At 35.6% G+C, this 17,439-nt stretch overlaps 1 protein-coding gene across 1 annotated transcript in view; it reads left to right on the forward strand.

The window, feature by feature from the left end:
- Positions 1-17,439, forward strand: part of UNC80 (unc-80 homolog, NALCN channel complex subunit) — a 226,497-nt gene that overhangs the window by 65,591 nt on the left and 143,467 nt on the right. The window contains exons 19-22 of the mRNA XM_077957497.1: positions 3,171-3,379; positions 4,491-4,597; positions 6,302-6,398; positions 13,406-13,578. Of these exons, the coding sequence (XP_077813623.1) occupies positions 3,171-3,379; positions 4,491-4,597; positions 6,302-6,398; positions 13,406-13,578 (586 nt within the window). The remainder of the gene's footprint in view (positions 1-3,170; positions 3,380-4,490; positions 4,598-6,301; positions 6,399-13,405; positions 13,579-17,439) is intronic.

The raw sequence follows: 17,439 nt of genomic DNA on the forward strand, positions 1-17,439 counted from the left end.
ACCTTAGTAATCCATAGCAAGTGAACAAAATCTTCAAAGAAAAAATGCCCACACAGTTCTTGGGGCACTTCAAAATCTTAGAGATTTTGTAGTAAACACAAATTTGTGATATTTAGTGTTTTGTGTTTTGTGTTTATTTAGTGTTTAAGTAGATCAAGTCCATGGGTTCACGGTACATGTGAGTTTTTGCATATGGCTCTAGCCCCAGTATGGAGACTGGGCTTGCTCATAGTAGGCACTTAATCTATATTTCATGATTGAATGAATGAATGATTCAATCAATGAATGAAAGGATAAAAGTGTCAGATTATTGTTAAGCTTTCGTTTTCTTTAGCTTCCTTTCTTAAAATTCAGTTTTAGTTTTCCCTTTAAGGTAGCCTTTAAGGACATGGTAAAAAATCAAACATAAGCTCTAAGGAAAAAAAAATCAATGTGAAAGACAAAGTTCTGTGATTGAATAGCCATGAGACTAGTTAAAAGGCTTTATACACAGAAAGTCTGCCCAAAAAAGAAGAGATGATTTTCTTTTCAGATAACACTCAGATAACACCAGCAACTATTGAGCTAATCTGATCAATGAGAATGATCAACTAGGCAAATTGGATTTAAAAAATAAAGCCATCGACTGAATATTTCTAGGTTATTAAGTTTTCTAGATTCCAAAATATTCTCTTAGTTCAGTGTTCTGTAAATACCACCTAATTTCTTAGCATTTAGCACATCTATTCTTTCTTCTTATGTGAAGATACATGTTTTAATATGCCTCTACATAAATATTTCCACTTAGAGTGATGTCATAAAATGTCAAACATGGAAATTTTCATGATCTCAATAGGCCCAAAAGGTAACCATGTCAAATGTCCCCTAGTTAGCACTGGAGAAAGATGGGTGGTTACTTCAGATGACACTGGCTCCTCCTCTAGCTTCTCTTTCTGTTTCCTTCTCTCCCCTTGTGGCCCTGTGTCTTCTTCTTTCTTAAATAATAGTCACATTCCCTGAGTCATATTAAAGCAGTTTTATGTACTCATTTCTCTGAAACTCAATATTGATACACACCACTGAACAAAGCCAATGTAACATTTTATTGAGGAAACTGAGAAATTATAACCTCCCCAGATGTTTTTATAGCCAGACCACATAGTCATACACATATCATTATGCCATGCATTTACCAAAAGTCAGAAATGCTTCATACCCTGTGATTGTTTGATAAAAAGTAACTAAGAAATCAAATTTTAGAAAACTAATTTAAATTCATACCATATTTGATAAACAGAAGGCCCTATTTTTAAAAAAAGAATTTAAAAATATTTAGTACTCTGATGAGAGTTTAAGAAATTCTGGATACCCATATAAATATCTATAGAAAATGATTGCTGTACACAGTACTGTCAAATTTTGGGTTGATTCAGCCCCAAAGCTTGTAAGAAAATCAATATGTAAAACCCCATAAATAAGTTTCATTATGTATTTTCTATACCTTTTCCTTTCCAAATTACTGGAGTAATATATGTTGCTCAAGCTGACAAATGTAGAAAACACAGAAAAACATAAAGGGAAAGTAGTTTAAAAATGGAAATACCACCAACTAGAGATAACCTCTGTAAACTCTTTGTGTATTATGTTGGAGACATTTTTGAGCATGTGTGCACACAAAACCACACTCAGACACGTGGTCACATGGTGTACTTTCTTTCCCAATTAACCTGGTGATGTTTTTTTAAAACCATTTGATTGTTGCCTTTTCACTTCGCAGTATATAGTGAATATTTTTCATATAATAGTCCTCTAAAATAAAAGTATAATGACTACAGAGTATACCACCATATGGAAATCCCATAATCTATTCAACTGTTTTCCTGGTTTTGAACATTTAGATTGTTTCCTCCTTTTGTAAGTTGACCAATAATAACTCAGTGAGTATTTGACCTTCTAGTACCTACATCTTAGTATGTTGTCCCATAATTTCCATGAGATTACTTTCTGGAAATTGAATTTCTCTGTTAAGGGCGGTGATATAAGCATTGGATATCGTATTGCCAAATTACTTTAAAGAAAGGTTGGATCATTTTACCTCCCCACTGGGAGTATGATAGGAACTATTGCTTTCTCTCCTCCCCACCACCGCCCCCCCCCACCATGAACTCCCTTAATCATTGCTAATTTATTGAGTAAAAATAAAGATCTTACTTCAGCTGCCTGTTTTTTAATTTCTCGTGAGATTAAATTCTGCATGTTATTGACCACTGGTCTTTCTCCTATTGTGGAATGCCCTAATCAAAAATCCCCTTGCAGGTGTTCCTGTTTGCCCTACTGAGTTGTACTTATTTTTTACTTTCAAGCCCTACCTAAGTTTCTTTGACTTACTGGTTGTAGGATGATGCATTTCCCGGGTATGGTGTGATGGCATTCCATTCATTTAAATATTTTTTGTAAGTTTATTTGGTGTTCAAGTATGATACTATACTGGGGTGATGGGTGGGGAATGAGGAACAGTACTGCACAAACCTCAGGGGTCTTTAATAAAAAGTTAAATATTGGCCGGGCGCGGTGGCTCACGCCTGTAATCCCAGCACTTTGGGAGGCTGAGGCGGGGGGAATCATGAGGTCAGGAGATTGAGACCATCCTGGCTAACACAGTGAAACCCCATCTGTACTAAAAATACAAAAAATTAGCTGGGTGTGGTGGTGGGTGCCTGCAGTCCCAGCTACTCAGGAGGCTGAGGCAGGAGAATCACTTGAACCCGGGAGGCGGAGGTTGCAGTGGGCCGAGATTGTGCCACTGCACTCCAGCCTGGGCGATAGAGCAAGACTCCATCTTAAAAAAAAAAAAAAAAAGTTAAATATTTACTGAAATTGTAAGTGCTTCTGGTATTATGACTCACACCTGCAGATGAATACCTGCAATAATATTTTAATGTTTTTATTAAAGTTGAAAAAAACCGACCACCTCAAATTATAGCTGAGACATGACTATTTTCAAGAAGAGCTCAGAAGATGAACCTTGATCTCTTTCCTCCCACTTCAATGCCCACTCTTCCCACATTTCAGTCCATCAAAGATTGTTTTGCATGATTTGCCTAAATATCATTGACAGGAAGTTGAAAGAAATTTAGGAGAATTTCTCAAGTGTTGTCAGAAGTTTAACTCTATCCTCTGCTTGCTTACAGTGATGAGCAAATGCAAGGAGCCAACCTGGGGCGGAAAGATTTCTGGCGTAAGATGTTCAAGTCCCAGAGTGCAGCAAGTGACACCAGCAGCCAGTCTGAGCAGGACACTTCAGAATGCACCACTGCCCACTCAGGGACCACCTCTGACCGACGTGCCCGCTCACGATCCCGCAGAATTTCCCTCCGAAAGAAGCTTAAACTCCCCATAGGTAAAAGTATGTCTGTATTTGTTTATGGATTATCTTATTACCAACCATGTCCTCAGATCAATTCAGTAATGCATAGTAGGGCTGAAAAAGAAGATCTTCATGTCATAAGACCTAAACTGACTTCATTCATTCATTCATTTAATTTTTTCCACATGTATTTTTTAATGCCCTAGTATATGCCTCTTCCATGAGCAGTCACTACACTAGCCATCAAGGATTAAATAGCAAACAAATACACACACCCTCCCAACTTTGCTAAACTTGCAATATAGTAGGAGCCCCAGTCATTAAAGCAGATAATCATACAACTAAGTATAATTGCAAACTATGAATTTTATGAAGGAAATATACATAGTTCTATGAAAACATGCAACAATGAGACCTGACCCAAATGTCGGGGAGGAGGCAGAAATCAGGGAAGGCTTTCTAGTGATAGTGGCATTAAGATCTCCAGGATACTTGGGAGAAGGAACGAGAGCACTCCAGGTAGCCATTATATGCAAAGATATTAGAAGGCCAGAGGGAAGTGAAGGAACTGAAACAAGGGGACAAGTGGCTGTATGACTATAGTAGAATGATAGAGGCCAGGTCAGGTTGACTTCTCATTCTACATCCCTGGATAGCCAAGATGCGATGTTGAACAGGAGAGTAACTCAAGCAAGTAAACTTTTTCCAAAACATCACTGAGTGGAAATCATACTGGAGGGAGCTTGAGTAGATAAGGGAGACCAGATGGAAAGTTAGCTAGTAGGTTAGGTATAAGTAAATGGAAGCTTGAACTGGGTGGTGGCCATGTAGGCAGAGATAAATGAACACATTTGAGAAATATTTAGGAGGTAACATTCACAATCTTTAATGAGAGATGTGAAGCTGGATAAATGATGGTTTCATCTCAACCCAGATTCTTTTTGTCCTGGCCCCACATGCTCATGTAATTTTATAGTCTAACACTGAACATTTTTATTCAAAGCATGTACATTGAAAACACTTTGTTTTTCTATTTGTCCAAGTAATGTAACTTTCATCACTTGTTGGGCTTATGCTGACATTTCTGTTTAATTGATTGGGTAGAAAATGCTACATTGATCTAAATGATTTAACTATTAAATAGGGAACTGGCTGAAAAGATCATCCCTCTCAGGCCTGGCAGATGGTGTGGAGGACCTCCTAGACATTAGCTCTGTGGACCGACTCTCTTTCATCAGACAAAGCTCCAAGGTAAACAGGACATAACTTGTGTAAGTGAATGTTGAAGTCGCTGACAGAAACATGTGAAGGCTGAGAAATAGCAAACACCTGCAGGAACCAAATAAGGAAAAGCTGAAGAAACTCTCCAGATGAACTAACTTTGGAAACTTAGATAAGCAATGGAAACTAAAATGTTTAAGTAGTAGGCTATCATAGGAAAGGAAAAAGGAAAAGTGTGGTCAAAAATTATGTAAAATTATAATGCAGATGTGGAGATGTATATAGACATTTTTCCCAGCCATTTTTAACTTTTGACACACCTATGAAATGACTGACATTTCAAACTCCTATCCAAGAATCCGGTAATTTTACAGTGATTCCTTTTACATATTAAGACACACATAATCCATTCTTTTTCCACTACTTTTGGCACCATATGAACATTTTCTGTATTGAAAAGAAGAAGGAAACTCAGGATGACTGTTTTCACTACACTCCTCCTTCATAATACTGTGAAGCATTGGAGTAGCATAAGATTTCTTCCAAGAGTCTTCTCTGTGGATGCTCCATGGCCTGGTCATTTGTATACCTAATTTTCAGCAAATGTAAGAGTTATGTTTCCTTATATGTATACAAATTATTTGCTTACATTCTTTTGTTTTCTAATCTCAGTAAAACCAGGGGTTTTGTTTTGTTTTGTTGTGTTGTGGGTTTTTTGTTGTTGTTGCTGTTGTTTTTGTTTTTGTTTTGTTTTTGACAGAGACTCTATCTGTTGCCAGGTTGGAGTGCAGTAGGTGATCCTGGCTCACTGCAACCTCCACCTCCCGGGTTCAAGCGATTCTCCTGCCTCAGCCTCCCAAGTAGCTGCGACTAGTGCGTGCCACCATACCCAGCTAATTTTTGTATTTTTAGTAGAGACGGGGTTTCACCATGTTGACCAGGATGGTCTCGATCTCTTGACCTTGTGATCCGCATGCCTCGACCTCCCAAAGTGCTGGGATTACAGGCGTGAGCCACCCTGCCCAGCCAAACCATTTTCTTTTATCTAGTCTGTTTTAAAAGTGATATTTTGAAATTATACAACTAATATGCAAGACTATTGGATATTTAGAAAATATATGTATCATTCCTTCCTTACCTTCTATTTGCTAGAAAAGCATAAGTCAAATATTGGAGTTTGTGTGGCTCATAGCTTCCTTGCTGTGCAAAAAATTTTGAGTACTGCTGACCTAAAAGCAAGATGAAGAACATATTTTAATTCTTAGAAAGAGAAACATGTTATTACATTTTCATTATAATGCACTCTATAAATTAATTTATACTGATTATTTCAGAGATTTAAAGTATTCTATTTGGCTATCTTTCACTTTGGTCTGATTCTCAGTTGTGATGTTTGTAAAGAATAACTATGTCTTGCTATTCATTATTTCAGTTTGGACTTTACCAGATTTAAACTCTAAGAATATCTCAATTATTTTTATAGCACCAGATTATTTAGCTTTAGTTACCTGGGACCTGGTTCCTTTTTGTAGTTACAGTGATATCTTTTTTGGCACATGAGAATGAACTACACTGATGACTAAACTAACCAGATGTGGGACCCAGAAGAGCAAAGTAATCGCATGAAAATGAGTCAACAACTCATTTTCAAGTCAAGGATTGATCTAACCACAAAGATTTACCTTTGAATCTTGTTATCTCTCTACTTTCCTTTTTCTTTTTTTTTTTTTTCAGGTCAAATTCACCAGTGCTGTGAAGCTTTCTGAAGGTGGGCCAGGAAGTGGAATGGAAAATGGAAGAGATGAAGAGGAGAATTTCTTCAAGCGTCTTGGTAAATGTCATGCATCCTAAGAATTCTATTCAATGTTCATCAAACAGAACAAAAACTTGATTAGATTAAGTGTTCCATTTTCTATTTTCATTGGTTTTTCATTCATTTCTTTCTCATACACGCTTTTACCACTATCTATAGCTTCTCTTTTTGCAATTTGATTCAACAGACATTTACGGAAGGCTTACTATGTTCCTCACTCTGTGATGGGCACTGGGTTTGCAAAGAGTAAGATCCAGCCTCTTCTGCTGTTCTATCCTTTATTAAAATCTGAGAACTTTACAAAACTTCCAGAGATCCTTTTATCCACCCACCTATCTACTTACAAATTCTGCTCAGTATATCCCTGACAGGTGGCCAGCCGCCCTCTGCACACTTTCACTGAGGGGGAGTTTATAACTTTACAAAGCAACCTGTTCCAGAGCAAGACAGCCTTAATTATTAGAGAATTTTTCTTCACATTCTGAAGACATACTTATCCACAAATTTGCTTCATTTGTCCTAGTTATGACGTCTGTACCAAGATGCACACACATACACATCACATACACTCTCACACACACATACCATGCAAACTCCATATGTTATCCATTTCATGTTCTCTCTTTTGATCTCACTGCTGCTAGCTAAACATCTTTGATTTCTTTACTTTTCCTTACGTGGAAGTGTCTCTAGATCCGTCACCATTCTGATTCATTTTTATTATGTATTTTAGTTAGATGATATGCTTTTTAACAAAATGTGGAACTTAGGATGGAATGCAGTATGCCATATTTAAAATTAATTAGTATAGTGGATAGTGTGACTATTAAGCTTGAGGACCACAGGAAGTATATGAACACAATTTAATATTACATTTTCTATTTTCACATTACGTGATTGGTTTGTATTGATTAATTTTTTGCTGGCTTTTTTTCACATGGATGAATATTTTGTGGTATATTTTGATGTAGCCATTATTTGTTCTTCAATTCAAAAATGATGAAAATTTATTATTTCATTAATTTAAGAGGTAGTTAAGTCACTTCCCCAGGAAGGAAATTAAGAGACAGAATCCATAATTTTGAGAAGGATCCATTTTCAATCCTTTTACACTCTTTCCACTCTTTATAATCCATAATATTTGAGATTTTATATTAAAATATAAATAAATAAGCAAATGAATGAAAAGAGAATCAAAACTAAATCAAACTATGTCTTTTCTTCTTTCTACTATAAAGATCTGTCTGCAAAGACGTGCACATTTCCCTGTTCTCGTCCAAGTTGTTCATACTATTTCTGAACAGGACAAATGCAAAGATATAACTCTAAGAATACTTCTACTTGACTTTGATTAATTAATAATTTGTGGGTACAGATTTTTAGTGAACCATGAACATAATTTTCTAGTGATCAGAGAACTTTCCCATATCACTACAGAAACATCATCAGAATTTTCCAGAACATGCCTATGATATCCTTACACTCTATCAAAAAGAAGAACGTGACTTAGTTCAGCATAATGAAGTTACAGTGACTCCTATGATTACTTCTCTTTTGAAAATGTTCCTATCTTATTTAATTGTCTCTTATAGAATTTGGCTAGGGCAAACATCAAGTTTATTAGTCTCTGTGGTTTTAAGAATCTTCCTAATAACCAGGACATTCATAATTTTCAATCCTTTTACACTCTTTCCACTCCTCACAATATTTTGGAGACAATATGTCTCACGTTCAGACGTCAGTATTATAAAGAAATTTTTGTTGTGCTTTTTTGAGAATGAAGTGTGGAGCTAAAGTGTGTTCTCCAAGTATGTGTCATGCTAACTGGATGTCATTTGACTGGAGCTGCAATCACATCTTTAAGTTCTCTTTATGCACTAAAGTATAACTGAGACTTAAAGAATGTAGGGTCTCTCACATTTGGTGAATATTTCTTCTTTTTTCAAAATTCCTTCCTTCCTTCCTTCCTTCCTTCCTTCCTTCCTTCCTTCCTTCCTTCCTTCCTTCCTTCCTTCCTTCCTTCTTCCTTCCTTCCTTCCTTCCTTCTTCCCTCCTTCTCTCCCTCCCTCCCTTCCTCCTTCCCTTCCTCCTTCCCTTCCTCCCATCCTCCCTTCTTTCTTCTCTTTCTTTCCCTCTCTCTCTTTCTTTCTTTCCTCTCTTTCTTTCTTTCCTTTCTTCCCTCTTTCTTTTTGAGACAGGGTCTTCCCTTGTCACCCATGCTGGAGTGCAATGGTACAATCATAGTTCACTGCAGCCTCAAACTCCCAGGCTCAAGTGATACTCCTGCCTCAACCTTGCAAATAGCTAGGATTACGGACATGCAGCACCGTGCCCCACTAAATTTGTTTTACATTTTTTGTAGAGAAGGGTGGGGGGTGGGGTGTCTTGCTATGTTGCCCAGGCTGATCTTGAACTCTTGGCCTCAAGTGATCCTCCTACCTCAGCTTCCCAAAGTGCTGGGATTACAGTCATGAACCACCATGCCTGCCCAAATATTTCTTCTTAAGTGAACTTTTTCTGTCTACTGCGAACTGAATGTGTATATCCCCAAAAAATTTGTCTCAAAGCTCTAATCCCCAAAGTGATAGTATTTAGAGGTGGAGGCTTTGGGAGGTGATTAGGTTTAGATAAGCTCATAAGGGGGGCACTTGTGATGGGATTTTAATGCCCTTATTAAAAAAAAAAAAAAAGAGGAGACATAAGGTCTCTCTGCATGCATACACCAAGGAAAAGCCACGTGAGGACATAACCAGGAAGAGAGCCATCACCAAGAACCTGACCATGACGACACCCTGATCTCAGACTTCCAGCCTTCAGAACTGTGAGAAATAAATGTTTGTTGTTTTAAGTCACCCAGTCTATGGCATTTCTTTATAGCTGACCTAACTGATTACGGCACTATACTCCCCCATTTGTAGATTTTTCTTCTTGGTGGAAAAGATAAAAGCATAATTAACTTGTTTCCACTCTCCTTTTAATTCTCTTACATTCTCTTCTTATTCATGTTCCAAACATGTTATCATTAGCATTTCTTACAAACATTAGTTCATTCTGGAGTTTGTGTTTTTCTTACCACGATTCCTATGGATTTTAGCCATTGTTTTGTATATTCTTTGTATTCCATTCACAGATTCAAAAGATCTGATATGGAATATTCATAGAGCCAGATTCTACAATGAGTTTGTGTCAACAATACCTGAAATATCGGCAGTTTATTTTTGCATGTCTAGAAAACAAAGCCATAGTATTTGAGATTGTTATCTGGAATATTTTATGTGCTTTGGGCTGGCAAGAGAATATAGCTTATATATCACTATTCTTTGCCTATGTTCTCTTGCTTGTTAAAAAATATAAAAGATATGCTGTGAGATTATTCCTTTGGAATTGCTTGCAGAAAATAAGTATCTCCAGCTTAAACAACATTATCTGCTAATCTAAGTACATCATATTTTGCAACAACTACTTCCCTTAATCGTGCAAACATCATTGTATTTTTGAGCCTGCTTTTTTCCTTACTTCCTTTTCTCCTTCCTTCCTTTCTTTCCTTCTCTTTTCTTTCTCTTGCTTTCTTTCTTGCTCTCTCCTTTCTTTCTTTTCTTTCTTCCCTTTCCTTCTTTTTCTTTCTTTCTTTTGCAATCTATGTGTACAAATGATTTGTACCCAACCATGATAGATGTGTTGTCTTTTCTCATCTAAATTATCTTAATTACAGAATTTGTTTCTTTCTTTAAAGTTGTTAAAGAGAACAAACGTCAAACCTTCTTACCCTCAGTTTAAACGCATTACTTCAACTTCAGTGATTTGAGATGAAATGCCAATAGAATTTCTTTAAAATTTAAAAGTTATTCAATAAATGAAAACTGTATCTGGTGAACGTGAAATAGAATTGAAATTACATTCAGAAATCAGCTATCTTTTTCTTTTGTGTTTTCATATTTACTGAAATTATTTCATTCTAAAAATCATGTTGTCTCTATTTGAGGGAAGGTGTTTGATTAATTAAAACAATTTTTTTTCAACTAATCAACACGTTTACTGCATATCTTCTATGTTCTCAGCTGTGCCATCAACACAATGGGAAATACTGCTTAAAGAAATACTAGATTTTATATGTCTGAAACTTTGTACCCATAAATGTATATGATAATGATCTGCCAATTAAAAATAATATTAAAAAACAAGTAGGATATTTTTATACATCCCTTCTTGGATTTAAACGCTTATAAAAATGCATTCTATGTAAATAGAATTATAATTACACCTCAATATACACCTCAACATAAAAAATAAATATTAAACAAATGCAACTAAAATATACTGAGGCTAAAAAAGTAATCATTATGTCTAAGGAAGCCAAGAGGCATTCTCACATCCTAGTGTATTGCTATAAAAAATTGATAAAAAATACATTTTGCAGCCAAATTACTTTTTGACATTTCTTTTAGTAGTACAATGTGGAATGCCAGCAGGATACAATTTTATCGTCAGTTTATCATTAAAGATACAGGAGAAAACCCAAGAAATATAACATGTACAATGAGGAATTATTTCTTACATTAAGTTTTTCTAACATGATCACTACCTTCAGCAGAGTATAAAAGTCTGACCTTCTTCCATATAAACATTTGGTATTTTAGAGATTACATTGTGGCATAGTGGTAAGAGTGCAGGTTTGTGGTCAGTAGATCTGGATTTAAATCTTGCCTTTATAACTGTCCATTGTATAAACAGATTGGGCTGCTTAACCTGTTCCTTCTTTATCTCTCTGTCTCTGTCCACCACTATCTCCTCACCAACAGACCCATACATCCCAAAAATACATTCTCTTTTAAAATCATTTGTAAAAACTTATCTTATAGGGCTATTGCAAAAAATAAAGAAAATTAATTATAAAACATTTCATACAGTACTTGGGATCTACTAAGTGCTCAAAATAGTACCAAAATTATATCAAAAATATATTATTATCTATTAATGCTATATAAATACAATGGAAAATTTCCATTATAATTAGCTTTTATTAATAACATGACTCTTATGTCCTGTGCTTATAGGATTCTGCTTATCTTCTCACCTGTAACAAATACATATTATTCTGTGAAGCAAAGAATATAGGTTCTTGCTGTCCGTGAGTGTTTTGATGACTTCTGTCTTCGTTATTTTACTTACGTTCCTTAACTGCATTATTTTTGAAATTCTTGCAATTAAAATGACACTTCTTTTAGCAATATTGAATAAAATTCTTTCGAAATTAGTAATCTTGTCAAATAAAAGTTGAAGAAAACTGTGAAATACATATTTTTAATGCTTCCTTAAATAAAATAATGGCAACTGTTCTTACTAAATTTGATAAATAAGAATAACTTCATTGATCATCTATCTGGTCTTATGTATTAATTCCATTACAAATTTTAGGTAGTTATTACCTAATGTATTTTAAATCTTAATTATAGTAACAAATAATAAAACAACTGGATTCACAAAAAAGAAAAATCTTATTATTTGGGATGTCTCTTCAATTCAAAGTTTAAGGGACTGTTTATACTTTTTAACAGATGAGAATCCTTTGGTATACATATTAGTATACTTTATATACTATTAAAGGGGTATATATAAGTGATTAATGAAGTGACATATAGTTATAAAGAATAACAGGAATATACCTGTTCTAGTAGCTTTGGTGGTGTCCGGTGAGGAAATAGAGTAGCATTTTGAAAGGGAGCTGCCTGAAAACAAGGCTCTCCTGGAATTGTTTGTTCCTCATCTATAGCTTTGTATCATTTGAGATTTTGTCTTTTGAATTTTTTCCACCATCAAATTCTTCTCATGGTAGTTCTTTTTGCATATGATTAAAAAAATGCTATACTAACTGGCAAAAAAACACTGAAGGTATTGAATTTTGAATTTTTGAATATGGAATACTTGTATCTGAAAAAGAAACAAAGCCATAAAGAATGAAATATAGGAAATTTCACTAATGATACTTTATCTTCTGAGGCCATTTTTGAGCTTATGAAAATGTTCAAACATAGGCAAAAAGTAAAGAGAATGGTTCAATGGATCCAAAATATTCATCACCCACTGGAAAAATAATTTAGAAATTGCCATATTTGCTTCATCTATCTTTCATGCTCTTTTAAATGTATCGTAAAACAAATCCCAGACATCATGTTATTTCATACTGACATAGGTCAATATAATTGAGTCATTGTGAAAGTTGTAGACCAGGCTGGTAATTATTTTTATGCCTTGCCATAATTTTTAAATCTGGTGATAATAAGGTCTAAGTGAATCTGTGTCCCAGGCTTAAACTGCTTCCAAATGATGTGTTCCCTGATAGAGTAGGTTCCCGCATTTTTACATTAGTGGATATGGTGGCTGACATCCTTGTGTGTGCACACTGTCATGATAAACCCAGGCCCATAACTGTAAACACCCCCTTTTATCTACTATGAATGCAAATTGTTAGAGTGGTAACCCTAATTCTGAACCTCCAGTAGCCAGTGATTCTTTGTGCTGTAACTGATAAAAGGTTTTTCCTTTCACTACAATGCTTTCACCACACCAAAATGTACCAATTTGTACAGCATGCTGTACACAATGTACACATTATACGCAATGCTGTACCAATGCTGTATCAATTTGTTGTAACAGATTGGAAATTGCACAGTGACTGCAACTTCCATAAAAACAGAAGTTGTTGATTACAGGAAGAATAATTTTAAATACACCAAAAGCTCTTACTAGTATTCAAAAGAAGACCTGCAAGTAAAATGATCAAACACTATATTTAAATATTTCGGTAAAATCTTACATTTTCATATGTCACGTGTTACCAGATTCCCAAAAGTCAGGATGTGTTTAAATCAAACATTAGGGTGGAGAGCAAGGAAGTGGAGTGAAGGAGAAAGTTTTCTGGCCAACACTGTAGTAAACACACTGTTGTATCTTTGAAACTCTTTTTAAACCTGTGATCCATTACATTCTCTCTCTTTCGTTCCTCCACCATGGCACCACTCCTATAGGTTGCCACAGTTTTGATGATCATCTCTCTCCCAACCAAGATGGTGGAAAAAGCAAAAACGTGGTGAATCTTGGAGCAATCCGACAAGGCATGAAACGCTTCCAATTTCTCTTAAACTGCTGTGAGCCAGGGACCATTCCTGATGCCTCCATCCTAGCAGCCGCCTTGGATCTAGTAAGTTGGTGAAAGAATTTTCCCACCCTACCCCACATCCCAAGTAATACTATTAACAGAGGTAAGCATGAATCCCCAATTGTAATCCTCCTGTGTTTGTTTGTTTGCTTTTTCAGAATTAGTGATAAAAGGGGGAAGAAAGATGGTGAGGTGAGAGAAAAGAAAGGGAGAAACATCCTAATTAATATGCCCTCGGAAATAGACTGTCTAAATATGTGAGGGCTCTGGAGTCAGACTAACTGAGTTAAAATCACTCTGACATTTACCACCTGAACCTCTGTAAAATGAGTGTAAGATCAATAACAATACTATAGCTGCCTTCTAGGGCTAGTGTGAAAACTAAACGAGGTATTAGATATAAAGCCCTCATCACAGTGCCTGAAATATAGGAACTACACAATAAAGTGGGCCATTATTATTATATTATTGGTCCTATGTCTGCCATGTATTAGTCCTTTAAACTCGCCAAGCCTTGATTTCATTATCCATCAATTGGAGGAAAAATATGAAGCAAGGATCAATTGAAATGAATTGCACAAAAGCACTTTGAACATTGTATGGTATTATACACATGTAAGGGATTAAAGAGTATGAAGTGGATCTTGGTTAGAAAGTGTTTTTGTCTGGTAAATTAGGCCCACATGTGAATTTTGAACTCAGCCTCTCAATTTATTTACCTTTATTTATAAAGTCATCATATGCCGCATAAACACGGTACAAAATACCAAGTAAACATCAATAAATAAAAGTATTTTATTTTAACCTTTTAAAAAGACAAACTGAAATAGATTTTTATTAGAACAAAAAATTTTAAGCCTGCCAATAAATGATCTTTATTTCAGGTTTTATGACACACAAATGAGTGACCAGTGGTTATTCATATTTTACCTTGGAAAATAATACAAACCTTATAATATAATTCATGAAATTTCTCTGTGACATTTGCAGCTTTTGCTCTCAGGATATTTAGTGACCAGCAAGGTATGTGGCTTCACTTAAGGCTGAAACATTAGTACCACTTATAATCATCCAAAATGATTGCTTTCCATTATATAAGATTTTTTCAGGCTGGGCGTGGTGGCTCATGCCTGCAATCCTAGCACTTTGGGAGGCCGAGGTGGGCAGATCACGAGATCAGGAGATCGAGACCATCCTGGCTAACACGGTGAAACCCTGTCTCTACTAAAAATACAAAAACTTAGCCAGGCGTGGTGGCGGGTGCCTGTAGTCCCAGCTACTCGGGAGGCTGAGGCAGGAGAATGGTGTGAACCTGGGAGGCGGAGCTTGCAGTGAGCCAAGATCACACCACTGCACTTCAGTCTGGGTGACAGAGCAAGACTCCATCTCAAAAAAAAAAAAAAAAAAAAAAAGATGTTTTGTTCAGTCAGTTTCTCATTATTGGGTAGTGACCATTGAGATTTTTTAAAAAATTGCAGCATGTTCAATGTGTATTGATATGTGCCATGGTGACTGTAAAATGTAGAGAATCACAGGTCTCCAGGAGAGCTGGGGTTTGTGGCAATTAAACAATCAAAGTACAGTGAGATATCTGCCTAAAGCAGGAGAGCTTAACAAGCCAAGGAGCCAATCCCCTGTTTTCTAGGTGGGACAGTGGAAGCTTAGCTGTCACTCTTTTGAGTCATGCATGGTTTGTCTTAATCACATCTTGCTCTGTTCCCTAAGGAGCAGATTAAAATAAATAAATGCAATAAATTCATTAGAAAAGAATAAACAATCAAACTCTTAAATAATGGAAAAGTGTATGAACAGCCAGTCACCAAAAATACTAATAGTCAGTAAACTATACCACATCTTATTTGAACTTAAGAAATGCTCTGTTAATTTACAAGTTTAAAAAAAAGTAAAAGAAATGCTTATTAAAATATCCAAGATTCCTACTTTATAACTCTCAGGTTGGCAATGATTTGAAAGTGCTGATATGAGTAGAAAATATCAAACACCACATGCAGGGTCAGTAGTGGTGTAAGCAGCAGGATTTGATTAGGGAACAGAAGGAATTCTTGGACTAACTGGGTGATAATGAGAGCAGTGATGGTGAGTGGAGCACTCCTCAACTCCTCAACTCCTCCCTGAGTAGTAAGTAATTTTGGACTGTATATAGTCAGACAGGAAGAGTTAGTAGTTCTTTACATACCAAATACATCAAATGGAAAGGGTGGTGGTATTAAAAAGCCCAGAGTCAACGTGAGTTATAAGATACTCACCATATAATGATTAATTAACTCAGCAAATGTCTTCTGAGGGATTCCTGTGTGCCAGACATGGTTCTGTTAATGATAACACAACAAAACTCAACTGGAGGACTGCACCTATTTTTCACTTTTTCCAGTGAAGATTGTGTTTGTATAGTGATCTTTTTTCCAGATGTCTCAGTCTACAGCATTCTAAGGTTGATTAATGAATGATTAGTATTTATTGTATGCCCACCCTGTTGCCAAAGGGAAAAACTGAAGCACGGAAAGACCGATTAATAGGCAGGGCTACTAAGTCAGCAAAGGATGGAGCCAGATTGGAACCTGGGTCTATCTTCCAAGCCCTTCTATTTTGTATTCTACCATACTGACTCTCTTATTAAAATATTATGTGAGACCACTTACTTTAAAGCATGCAACAATAACAAATTCCGTATTTTATACCCAATAGCTTAAATGTGGTTAGGAAAGTGAAGGTGACAGAAGCTGATCAAACAATTATTCAATACACAGTAATATTTGCCGCTTTACAGATGGTTGAAGCTGAAGTGCTCCAAGGGTACTATCATGTCCATCGTTGTCTCAATCCTAAAGTCACAGCTACTTTTGGAAAATTTTTAGACAAGTGAGGCGTCAGAATTTTCAGGTAACTGACTAATGAAATTAAGGACAATTGTAACAAGTCATCTTATTTCAACTTGTTGAAAAACTGAGTGAAAAATATAGGCACAGCTTGCTGTAGAAATTGGAAAATGATGGAATAATAGTAGAGGATAATAATAGTAATAATAGGTCAAGTAATTTTCATTATACTTGACCATTTTTAAAGTAAAATAAGCACCTGATGAGAGTTGACAGATTGTCCTTCATTCACGGGAAAGGTCTCCACATTCTTTCAGAGGTCCTGAGCTGAAATTTCTGCATAAATATGGATCATGCCATGTAGGGGCTCTATCAAGTGGTCTTTTCATTTGCTTGTTTTCCATATGAGGGAACAAAAGCCCCAAGAGCTGAGGTGAGTTTGCTCAAGGTCACATGAATTAGTTGTTGCAAAAACTGGCATCAGAACAGATTCTTCTGCTTCCATTCAGGACTCTTTTAGCAATGCCATATGCTATCACTGTAAAAAAGATGACTTAAATAAATCAGAATGGGTATCTCTTTGACATACTGAAAATGTGCTTAAATGTATATGCCCTCCTATAATAAAAAAGAATGTGAATGACTTTTAATGGTCACAAAGCATTTGAATCCTTAAAAGTGTTCCTTATCATATGAACACATGATGAATTAATAATAGAAAAATGTAAGATTTTTCAATCTTAAAGATTCATACCACACATTCACTCTCTAAACTGGTGACTCTTAACATTTAGGGACATAGATTCTTTCAAAATTGGATAAAGTTATAGAAATTCTCTCAAGAAAAGTACATTTATAGACAAAATTTAATTTATAATATCAGAAAGTTTATGGAGTCCCCCAAAACCCACCCATGAACCCAAAAATATTGAGAATTCAACCTCAATGAATGCATGATTACTGTCAAAAAGAGACTCTTTCATTATGTAATGGAAATTACTTTATTAATATTCATTGGTGATATAGAAACAGAAGGAAACCTGTCATAATTACTTCCTACATGTAA

The sequence above is a fragment of the Macaca mulatta genome, chromosome 12 (genome assembly GCF_049350105.2).
Source record: "Macaca mulatta isolate MMU2019108-1 chromosome 12, T2T-MMU8v2.0, whole genome shotgun sequence".
NCBI lineage: Eukaryota > Metazoa > Chordata > Mammalia > Primates > Cercopithecidae > Macaca > Macaca mulatta.